The sequence below is a fragment of the Phaethon aethereus genome (assembly GCF_964289735.1).
Source record: "Phaethon aethereus genome assembly, chromosome: 2".
NCBI lineage: Eukaryota > Metazoa > Chordata > Aves > Phaethontiformes > Phaethontidae > Phaethon > Phaethon aethereus.
The window spans coordinates 152,997,050-153,009,228 of record NC_138582.1 but is presented as its reverse complement, the minus strand read 5'-3'; the positions used below and the strand labels follow the sequence as shown (position 1 = coordinate 153,009,228).

Below are 12,179 nucleotides of genomic sequence, written 5' to 3'. Positions count from 1 at the left end.
TGTTTCACCCCGAGAGCGGTGCAGAAGGGGGGATGCCAGAGGCAGAGACACCCCCTTTGTGCTCCCTTTGCTCTCTAACTGGGTGAACTGCCAGTTCTTACTCTGTGGTTTCTTTTCCAAAATTAAGACAGGAGTTGTATCGCTACTTCCCTGGTAAGCACCTGACAAGGTGTTCCTCCTTGGAGTGCTGCTAGAGGGGTGGGAAAAGAGGAAAGCTGATGAGGACTACATGAACACAGTCTTGCTGGGTTGGAGAACAGAGGAGATGAAGAAATCTCTGTCCTTCCAATTATGCCCAGCTTTTTTTCATTCCCTGAACTGTGGATTGAGTCTGTTTAGCCTCCAATTAAACATCAAGTCCATGTAAAAGCTGCAAGTCTCATAAGGTATTTTTATACTATCAAATAAAAAGGCCAAGGACTGTATTTTAACCTGAACCCAACTAGTTTTCTACAGCTAAACTTTTCCATTCTGTACCCCTTTCCTCCTCAGAGTACAAGGACTTTGTCCTTTTTGCCTGCTAGGGGCGATCCCTGCTTCACGCTATTCGCAGGTACTGCTGGATGCTGTCTAGAGTGCTAGTTGGCCAGGTCAAAATCACAACTGAGAATGGGGTAAAATCCAGCAGGACTTGCCTTACAGATGAATGGATCAATGAAAATATTGTAAGGCGGCAACTCTCCCTTTCAGCTGCTTTCTCTACACTGAAAAAAGGATGTGCTGAATGCTCACAGCAGCCTAAAGCTGATGCAATGGAACACGGAAGGAGACCTTCATCTTAGGTTTTTCATTGTGTTTGAAATGACAGACTAAAATAAGTTTTTACAACCGGCATCCATCACTTTTACCCCTCTGAGTCAAGGTCTCTTGCATCACGTGCAGTCCAAAACAGCTGTCCTGAAGGACACACTCTGCTTCTGCAGCAGTGCAGATGAAAGAACCACTGATGATGCACTGGTGAATACAGAGGATTGAATTAAGTCCTGAGCACACGTGCATCTCAGTGAAATTATACCTGGGCTAAGACTGGCCCAAGCACTTACAACGCACTCCACCGTCAGTGGTGAAACAGAAATAAACAGAAGCAGAGTGAGAGATAAGTCACGGTCCTCCTGAACAGCTCGGGGAAGATCTGCTTAATGGGAACATGCACGGTTGGAATAGTCACATAACCTATTTTAGGCACCTAATGTAGGCTGGGTATGTCAGGAGGCTGATCTCTCTGTATGGTCAATGCACAGAAGTAGGTAAACCCCTCCCAAAGGTGATCTAGAACATCTAAATTAAGGAATATTTAGGTTTCTAATTTGGATGCTCTGAGTTTCCCTCCAGAGGTGCCTCTCTTCACTGACTGCAGAGTGTGAGGCTCCTAATTTATGAACATGATGCACTCCTAAACTAGGAAGAGAATTACTTAGGAGCTGTGAATTACTCCTCCCTTCCTTTCCCCACCACTGGCAGCTGAACCTCTCATGGCATCAGACCGAGTCCAGATTCTGATTACAGTAATATTGGTGGCAATTCAGGACTAACTTCATTCACTTATAGTAATGGAAGGTCTAGACCAGTAGAAATGAAAACAGAGTCTGGTCTGTGATGCTGAAATTCTTGCCTGAAAATTGTTGATACTGGTATCTTTGCTTCTGACTGAAAATTTTGAGACAAGAATCTCCAAGTTTCTAAACACATACAGTAACTTTAAGATTTGTTTACTATCATGCCACACATGCAGATTATAGGGAAATGATAGTATCTCATTCATAGACTGTTCCATGCTATCGTCTTACAAGACCATCCAACTGTGGCAGAGAAACCAGAATCAGCCCGTGGAGTCTAAAAGTAAATCAGCATGACGTGCTAAATGAGACAAATGACGTTCTTGTATCTTAGTGTCTATTCAGGTTCTGCATGACATTTCCTATCTAAAAAGGGATAGTACTTCTAGGCCTCTGCAGTTCCTGTAACAGCCTCTGCTATTTTGAGGGTTAAACCCCGATCCCATGTCTTTTGGGCAATTAAGGGTTAAAGGGTCCTGTCTTCATGTAGCGTGGTTTCTTAAGTTCCCCAGAAGATGTGCCATTACGTACTTAATAAAAAACCTGACTGAGGAAGGGACAAAACTGCAATTTCAAGACACTTTAAAAATGTAGTGGATTTCAGATGCTGTTCTATGGATTCGTTAGTATATTTGATTTTGGAATGTTTAATTTGCAAAGGGAACTGCTTCTTCCCTGGCATGAAAACACAATTATTAAGGCTTATTTCATTATTTTGAGACTGATAGCACAATTTGGTTCATTGTTTAACATTCCATTGCTATGAATACAATGAAATTCTCTAATGATTAATAGGATTTGTTAAATGATCGTGCTGAACCTTATTTGCAAGGCATTAGGTCTGTAACTTCCACATGAATAATGCATTTCTAGCCGTACAGCCAACTTTGGAGAGTTGCTACTTGTGTAGAATATCCTTCTTTCTGACTGCTTTGGGGAAAATTATTTTGTAATGTGAAGCCTGCAGCTGTGTATCGCATCTCATCCTACTGCCATGAAAGGTAACCTCGGAGGGGTTTCCTCCCAGACGTTTCTGATCAGTTTTTAGGACACTTTGCTCTTCACACTTGCACAGAATCGAAACACATTCTCTGATAAATCAAAGGCGGCAGCCAGGAGGATGCTATCACCTACTATGGAAGGCATCTTGCTGAGCCCCAGCCATGAGAGAGTCCTTTGACCAAGCCCACACAGCTGGAGAGAAATTTAGAAGGGGACCGTGAAGCCCAAAGAGAGCTCACAGCCCCTCCAGGGTATAACCCTTCCATTCCCCCTTTCCCCTGCACATGCATTCTCCACCATAAGCTTCAAGGAGGTTTAAATGGCCATAAAGCAAAAACAACTCCCACAACACAGACAGAAATATGACTTCTGTATGGTTGTTCAAAGAGCAAAACACTCTGTGCTTCCCCCATGAGGACCACTCCCGATTTCTCCCGTGCCCACCGCCCCTCACCTCCTGCACTGCCAGATCCTGTCGGTGCCTGCGACAAACCCCGGCGTGCTGCAGCTTTTGCTCGCGCACAGAATCCCACAGCAAAGCCCAGCTCCCCACCGTACAGCTGCACCGCTGCCCACGCACAGTGTTTCCATACTACTGCCTTCACGCATGTTATCACCCTCTCATCAGATAACAGCAGGAGTGGTTTCAAGCTAGAATCATTCAGCGATTTTCTGTACCCCCAGAGTGACCCAAACAAAAGACACTCCTGGCAAAATGTGCAGAAGCCCGACGCTAAGCTCCCACTGCTTGATGTGGTCCTTACCCTTCACATGGACATTTACACAGACACAGGTGAGAGCAGAACAATGGCAGCAGTTCGTAGGTTCTACTCTGCCTGGGTTTCAGCCACAGAAAAAGCTGTTTTTGAGCACAGATCATCCCTGTACGTATCAAAAAGCCAGCCCCTTCCCATTTTTTTTATTCCCAGTGAAGGAATAACAGAAATGAAGACAGTTGGCTACAAATTCCTGTTCACTTATTTTGTTCATCATAAAATCATACAAGCAGATGTAACAGATAGGAAAAAAACAGAAACACATACATGTTCTGATGTGAAGGCAACCAGTCTGGGAATAGCTGCCATTCCTTTTTCTTTAACTTCTGGGAACATCTTGAAACGTGCAATCAACATAGCATACATGTTAGATATGGCACCACCTGGAGTCCACAGTAATATACTGTTACTTTTTCTATGCATTGTAATACCATTGCAGAACAAACGACAAGTCTTGCTACAGATTTTCTAACTCTTAATGTTTCTGCTTAATGGCAGATTCTTCTTCCTGATGCTCCTCACAGCTGGGTTGTGTAATAACAGGATCTACTACACCCAAATAACAATTTATGCACAAAATACTGCTGCAAAAAACAATGGGGGCTTCTTTTGTCCTCATTTTTGTTATCATTTCTCCCTTAGTCCCCAATATTATCTTCCCGTACGCCATCAATACATAATCCCCACTGTGTTCCACCTCCCACCATCACAAGGCAACTTCCTAAGTGGCTTCCAAGTGCAACCTAAATTATGCTCCCCCCTCCCAAATTTGGGTGGCATTTCACACCCCAGCTCTGGGGAAACACATTAGTGTGTCCCAACAGATACTATCTTCTGGATAACTGGAGTGGGAGGAGGGAAGAGAAAGGGTCATTCTAATAAATATTTTTCTTTTTATTTTTCCTCTGATGACATCAAGGGGAAAAGGTTACATGTCCCTAACGCTAGCCTTAAAATCACTGGTGTTCATTGACTTAAAATACCCATTTCACGATGGGTATTTTACCCACTTCAAGATGGGCATCAGATGACAGGTCCACAGTATCTGCTCCCATATTTCAATTATCTACGTACAAATTAAAACCGAGCACTTCATTTATCCTTTTTGAGACTTTTACAAGCTGAGCCTCTGTGTCTATAGTGGAACAATGTTTGGCTACACATTAATGCTGCATGAGCACTATGGGAATATAATGCAGAACCTGTGGCAGAGTCATGTACGCACACAAATACACACACACTCGCGTACACATAAAATCCATCGGTTTTATCCTGTATATATACTCTATCTATATATATACAGATTGATTATATATTGACATTTATGCACAGGTATTTATATAAAGCAAAGGTGTATATTGATCATGGTTTTAGGCTTTTAAATGAACAGGTCAGAGTGCAGCTGAGGTAGAGTTCAACGAACCCAACTTTCATCCATCTAAAAATGGAGCGAAGAGCACAAGACAGGCAATTCCAGATGGTTCAGCTCATCCTAAGGTAGCTGCTTGTTGCAGGTGGGATGACTAGCCCTGCAAACGCATCCACCCCTCTCCCTTGAATATATGGGAGTTGCTGTAAGTAGCCCAGGGTAGACACCCAGCGCATGGACTGCCAAAGTGAGGTAAGATAAAACCCACCCTTTAAGCAGATCAAGGTAGCTGTGCTAAAAGCAGCATGTTACACCATGTTACAACAGCAAGTTATATGTGCTAGCAAATTTAACATCATTTTGACTTTTGTAAGATGTGTATTTATCCCACTGGAGATACATACACTGTTCCACAGCCCACAGAAACTGTACCCTTCATTTCTAATCAGCGTCCTAGCTCTGCTCTTGCAGTGAGGCTGCCCCTGCCCTGGGCTTTCCCTGACCTCACTGGCCCTCCCGTGAATCCAAGCGAAAATGCCATAAAGGGATGGTATCGCTGGCATGGGGGTCAGCACAGATCAGGCTTTTTCTTACCCTTTCAACTACCTTCAGAGGTATGAACATATTTCTGCACCTCTCTTCAGAAATGACAAAACAAGAAATGGAGAGACCAAGAGGAAAGGCTCAGGTACTTGTTCCTGAAACCTGCAGATGTCATGTCATGGCTGCTGCTGCTGATTTAGGTGACTGAACTGAAGGTGCCCAGGTTGAAGAAATTTGGCCTATCTTGACCAAAGTGATTGGCTCAGTGTCAAAAGAATCAAGACCGAAATGTTAAGTTTCTTCAATACCAGGCTTTCCTATTAGTATTTATTACCTAGCCATTTAACCGTAAGCTTATTAATAAGCCTGTATTCTGCCTTTAATTTTGCAGCTGTGTTTACACCCACCGTTAATTGCAGGCAACAAAACACACCTTCGGAATTTGGAGAACCTAATCAGGCCTTTATGTTTTGCAGGTATTGATACTCTATATTTCATTTCAGAGAATGCAGAGAGCGAGAACCTTTTCTTTGCAACAGTAAGGTCTTCAGCTGAAGCTGTGATGGTTTAAAACACGAAGGCAGCATAGAAATGATTTTGATTATTGCCTAAAAAAGCAGAACCTGCACACTGGCTATCGCCGCTTAAAGAGTGAATTAGAAAGATGCGCTTCGCACAAACCAGAAACTGCAGCGAAAGGAGAGATGAGAGGGGGCAGCAGTGCAAATGGCCAGCACAGGTACAGGCCGGCCAGACAGCCCGTCCCCAAGCAGGCGTCAGCTCGATGAAGTGAGCTCCAGCATCTGACACCAGCAGCACCCTGGCCCCCAGGACAGGCAGAAACGGCCGTTCTTCGCGAGGCATACATGGCTCCTGACTCACGCTACCTCAAGCGCAGTTCGCCACACTGGGGCAGATCTGGTGCTTGCACTGAGCCTTCCACCCCCGCCTGCCACCCGTGCCCAGCCTCTGCCCACGAGACCTGGCCGAGCAGCCCTGCTCTTGCTCTCCTCTCCCCTCTTAGGTCCCTGACCAGCCCGGCGGGGCTGCTGCAGCCCAAGCCTGCAAGGTGAGGAACTGAAGACAGGCTGTCCAGAGTCAGGCCAGGTTGGTTACTGGACTGTAACCAACCACTGTCCAGTTTCCAAAAACTCTGGCTTAGGTCCTGGGCTTGTGATACATGTTTAGATGCTGCCCTGTGTGATGGGAGGCCATGGTTTTGGTCAGGACCTCTAAGCACTACAGTAAAAGCTGCCGGAGCTTTTTAAATAAGGACTCAACACGAAGTAATGTAAATTCTTATCTTTTTCTCCACCTCTGTGGAAAGACCCAGGACAAAACTCCTGCACCGCTTCCCATGTATGCATTCAGATGTGAGAAGTTGAACGTGAGCCTTGCCTGACCTTCTGCACAGCATTAACTTTACCCTTCATGCCCTCGGGGAGCCAAACATCCTAGGCTGTTTTCAGTGAGGCCTTTCCTTTGCTCAATAGTCCAAACACTCTTTCCCTCTCTATTAGGTCAATGAAATTTCTTTCCAGAAGGGCTCCTTCCTCACCAGCTATCAGTCTGTTCTCTTTTGACAAGCCAAGCTGCTATGCCCAATGTTAATTATTTCAGTTTTTTTTTTTTCAATTTGGCAAAATAGATAGGCCAAAATTTTTAGCAATGGAATTCCAGAGTAAGATAGATGACAAAGAGTAAAAATCAAATAAGTGAAATGATTAAAAAAAAACCAAAATTATCTTAATGTAGTGTTTGTCAGAGTCAATGATTTCTCTACAGTTAATCATACTCATTTTTTGCCTTGTTGACCTGCCCTGAAGGAACCAGGTTTCTAAGCCTTTAAGCACTCAAATTAACTAGCCACCCAAGTACTCCCACCGGGTTCAACAGGCCAGCTCACACACGGAAAGCTAACCGCACACTGTAATGTTGGCAAGATCTTTCCGACTCCACTAAAATTACTTAGTCTTTCCCTCTTTGCTCCAATTTCCCCTGTGGTGATGGAGAGCATTGCTGTGTTTCTTCCCTCCATTATTAATACAATAGTCTTTCTATTTCATGTAATCCATAAAAAGTGGGGGCAAAGCAAAACTCCAAGGCAAATGTCTCTTCTGATTATGTTTCCCATGTGCCATTACAGCTGCTCATAATGCAGTGCAATTTGCTCAAACAGACCGTCGCAATCACATCCCTGAAATTCATAAACATGCAATACTTTATCTCAGAGAGGCCACTGGTGGTTACTAGCAAGTGTCCTCTCAAACATGCATATTTAATTATGTTTACTCTTTAACTACGGGGGATGTCATATAGCATAGTCTGAAAAATAAAGAAAGCTTGAAATGTCATGTACCAGGTGAAAATATCCCATCGCCACAGCCCCCTGGCCAGCCAACCATCTCTCTCATTTTCCTTAGTGTGACATATTCCAAAAGTACAAACACTGGAGCAATTTCATAGGTGAACCTGAAATGTAGTAATGTCCATATTTAATGCTTTCATCTACAACACTAACACATCTTTTTCCAATATTACAATACATTATAGCCACAATAAACTCTATCTTGCACTGGGTAGAGTTCTGTTTTACAATACTTTTGATAATCTTCCTTCTGATTTGACATCAAATGTCTAGAAGGAGAAATGCCAAGAGTGCTTGAGACTCCATTTCCACCTATTTCAGTGGAACAAATCTTGCCCACCTCTTCCAGGCTCAAGGCTTTGCCCTATTGCCGGGCAGAGCCAGACCTTCGCCTTGCAAAAACCTGGGCGCATGTCTAGAAGCATACACGTCAGCAGTCCTATTCATGATGACAAGACAGCGCATGAAGCTAAGCAAGCGAACAAAAATGCTTCCTAGTCTCAAAGTGAAAAAAAACCCTACACTTTAAATTCTGCACCTCTTTCTTACAGAAAGCAATGGCTCTAACTGCTCTGAGGTTATGGATTGTACATAACCCTCTACATGAATGTAACTGTTCACTTAGGACACCTTTCATTTTACATATTTATGCATTCAAAATGCTAAAATATTTTTTTCTGTATATTTTTTGGGGGGGTAGCAAAACCAACATCATATTAGTATGATGAAATTTTATAGAAGACAGCCTACAGTACAATATTGAAAGTACTCATGTAAATAGCTGTAGCAACCATTTAAAAAGCAGACAATTGTTTTTCCAGCAACCTTAACATAGAAGTATTCTTTCTTTCATTCAGCTACAGCAGCTATTATGTTAGAGTATAACTGTAACATTATATTAAATATTATTATGGGAAAAAATGTGCTACTTACATATTAGTATTTGCTGCTGATGTCAGCCAGTCTGCTGCCAATCCAACCATGTCCAATCCAGTTGAAAGTTGATTAAAATATCTAGGGTGCCCTGCATAAGATGGAAAATGTTATCAAAAAGCTGATGACTCTGAATGGAACTATTCAGTGCTGTACGGTATCTTTTCCTCGGGATTTCTATAGGGAAGGAAGTGCTTTCAAGGTATGAAACAAAGCAAACAGCAATAAATACATTTCTTGGAAAAGGCAGGATTCCTCTTCTTTCTCATTCCAAACTCAGTAAAATCACAGTAATTACACTGAATGCAGAATAATGAATTCCAACATTCCCTATTATCCTTTCAATATGCCTTGAAAATTAGCACATCGCTGCCTCACAAAAATAGCTGTTTGCTCCCGTTAGTGTGTCACATGTTGTCACTGGATGTGTTTTTGCCTGGCTAGGTTTGAAAGGCACGCACGAGACACCATCTGAAGAGCTCGCCAGTACGTATAACATCAGTGATGAATGGCTAATGATTATAATAGACAGGGCGAAATGAGAAAATGGAACATTTTGGTGACTGCCTTGCACATGACTCAATGGCTGATGATCGTATGAAGATGGCAGGGAAGGTGGCGGTCCTTGTCATTTCTTCCCTGTCAGAGTGCAATTACAAATAGTCTGGCTGCTTGCAATTGTGATTTTAAACAAACGCCACGAAAACCAGCACCGCTGCCCCAGCAGAATCATGCACAAGAATATACTCAATGAGCTGATAGTCTATTTACCTGGTTAATTTAATTGGCTCCTGCTTTTTTTCTAAAATCCTGCTAAAGATTTTTCTTAAAATGTGCCTAGAGCCATTAAACCCAGGAACCATTAAAACGCCTTTTTTACTAGCTGCTCCCTGCATGCACCTGTTAAGTGGCATAATTACCAGTACAAATTACGGATGGTTCACAATTACTTAAATGCCATCCTACTCAAAGCAAGACAGTCTCTGCTTGGAAAACGCCTGTCCTGACCCACCGACGACGCCACCACAGACAACAAAAGACAGAGCAAGGTGACTGAGGAAATGCAAACCCAGCACCAAAAGAGAAACTTATCTTTGGTCTCCGGTGGCCTCTTATCAGGCACGGACACATGGCTGGCAGAGCAGCACGGGGAATTGCTCCCCAGCTCCCACCTCGCGGCACACAAAGGCAGAGACACGGGGCTGCGCGGGCAGACCAGAGCGGGGGATGCGGCCGGGGGGGGGCGGCACACACGCAAAATCCAGCTCCCTGCGCCCTTAGTCTGAGACGAGCCCCACGCTATGGCCGTCCAGACTGACTGTTTTGCACCGAGCCATCCCCATCAGAGGTAGGAACTGCCCTTTCCCCTGGTCCACGCTGCCCAGGACAGGCGGCCAAAGTCCCTCAGGCACAGAGGGACGCTGCTGAGATCCAGCAGGATGAACAGGATCCGGCCCCCGTCCCGCACGCTCTCAAGTCGGGTAGGTGGGCCTGGGGCTCACCTGTACCCCGCCACCATGCCAAAGCCACGGCAATCCCACGCCAGGGGCTGGGCCTGCAGAGGACTGCATCTTCCCTGACGATGGGATTCTGAGCGAGGTTTCAGTATTTATCGCTCGGGTTCAATCCCACAGCCAGGCTCCGAGTGGGCTCCCAAATTCCACCAGAAAGCAACAGAAAATTAGGAGCTGAAAGCCTTTGGTGAACCGGGCCACAGGAAGGCTCAAAGAGGCCAGAAAAACTCCTGCTTTGGAAATAAATCCACACTGAACAGCTGGGGAACAGTAGAATTCGTATTTGCAGCCGCAGTGTCTCGGCCGCTCTCCGTCAGCCCCCGTACCCAGCCCCAGGCAACAGCCCTGCTGTCACTGCTTGTTTCTTCAAGGAAAACTCACAGCACACCTCCCGCCTTGGGAACCGCCGTAGGAACAGGGCCGGCTGCACGCAGGGGTCGGGGCAAGCGAGGTGGGGGGGAACAGCGCTGTGCTCCCACAGAGACCCTAGTACAGGGAGAGCAGGAGCGGCCGCCGCTGGCATGGCTGCTAGCGGAGCCCCAGCACCTACACCTGTAACACGGCCCCTTCACTCAGCGCCCTTCCCGTCTGCAACGTGGCTTTAACAGGCCACGGCAGAGAACGTAATGACCCAATCTGACTCCAACCTCAGCTGCAAGGGTTTGCCCGTCCATGTGACACCCTAATTTGCGAGCGAGCTCTCTTCCTTGGGCTAGATGGCCATGGAAAATTGTGGCTTTGTTTAAAATACCAGCTCCATCCGCCAGGTAAGAAGAGTTTGTGAGAGATGTTCAAAAATCACTACCCGGGTGCCATCCGCCTGAAACGCACATCCTTTGCTGTGGTTGTCACCAAACAAAGAGGTGACTGGAAAAGAGACTGACAGGGTGAGGGCAAGGGAGGGAGATGTGAAAATAGGGGATTACTGCTGACCCGTTGGTTTAGCAGTACACATCATATTTACACATATCCCAGAGTAAACTGGGAGATGATGGGCAAGAACCAGGGCTAAGGCGCTGGGACAGCCAGGGCCGGGCTTTCCCTGCTGAGGACGTGCCTTTGCTCCACACACCCTGCTCTCAAACATGCCTGCACTTGGCCGCAGGCACAGACATCCACGAGCACGCAGCCTCCACAGCCTCGACAGGGAAGCGACAAGAAAGGCCAGGCAAAGCCGGACAGCACGGATACAGGCACGGCCGGCGGCCCTGGGTTTGGCCTTGCTCACAGCCCCACGGCGCGCACGGCCTGCTACCGGCATCAGAGCCTGCCAGGACCAAGGCTGGACGAGCGCCAGCTCCTCGCACCCTTCCTGGGGTTTCCAAGCCATTTTTAAATGCTTGCATTTCAATTCCCCCAGTGAGCATTGCACAGGAACAGAATTTGGCATCCATCTTGCAAACGCTGCCTTTTATATTCTCTCAGACAAAATTCTGGCTGGGGGTGGATGCCGGTAGCTGACAAAGGGGCAGGGAGCCATGTGTGGCTTTCCCTGGGCACCCCTGCGAGCCGCAGCACGCAGGCAACACCTGGGAGCATCCCACACCTGCCCCTCGGCCAAAAAATCAGCCATCCGGCTCTGCGAATTCCAACCGGGGATCAGTGCTGGGACTTGGGGATCCAGCTGTGAGGCTAATCTGAGCAATACAATTTATTTTCCAATCAGCCTCCCAGGCCCCTGCAGCCAAACACAGCCCAGGAGGGGCCGTGTCCGAAGGGCTCCTGCAGCAGGAGCGGAAGCAGACCCCCACCGCCTGAAGCCTCACAGCCTTGCCTTTCTCTGGGGGCAATTCAAGCGTTTTACTCTGAAGCACATGCCGAAGGGCTCAGGGTGTAAATCCCATGCCTTTCACGAGCTGCCCCCCAGGATGCTGAGGAGCGGCAGCGGCCAAGTGAGGAGGTTCTGCATCTCCTGGCCAAACCCCGCCACATCTCACACAGCCCCCCAGCACCAGTCCTCGGACCTTGAAAAGGTTATTTTCATTAAAACAAATAGAAAAACGCCAAGAAAGGGAAAGCCTCACCTATCTACGGGAAGGAAGAGAAATGGTAAAGTTGTTTTAAAGGGTCTTTTTTGGATGCACAAAATAAAACAGGTCCATTAGGTGAAGCAGACAG

The 12,179-nt window shown here is 46.2% G+C and overlaps 1 protein-coding gene across 1 annotated transcript in view; it reads right to left on the bottom strand.

Annotated features, from left to right (window-relative positions):
- Positions 1-12,179, bottom strand: part of GAD2 (glutamate decarboxylase 2) — a gene marked incomplete at both ends in the record, with an annotated part of 38,304 nt that overhangs the window by 22,884 nt on the left and 3,241 nt on the right. Inside the window, 3 exons of the mRNA XM_082015034.1 lie at positions 3,602-3,717; positions 7,606-7,718; positions 8,548-8,638. Of these exons, the coding sequence (XP_081871160.1) occupies positions 3,602-3,717; positions 7,606-7,718; positions 8,548-8,638 (320 nt within the window). The remainder of the gene's footprint in view (positions 1-3,601; positions 3,718-7,605; positions 7,719-8,547; positions 8,639-12,179) is intronic.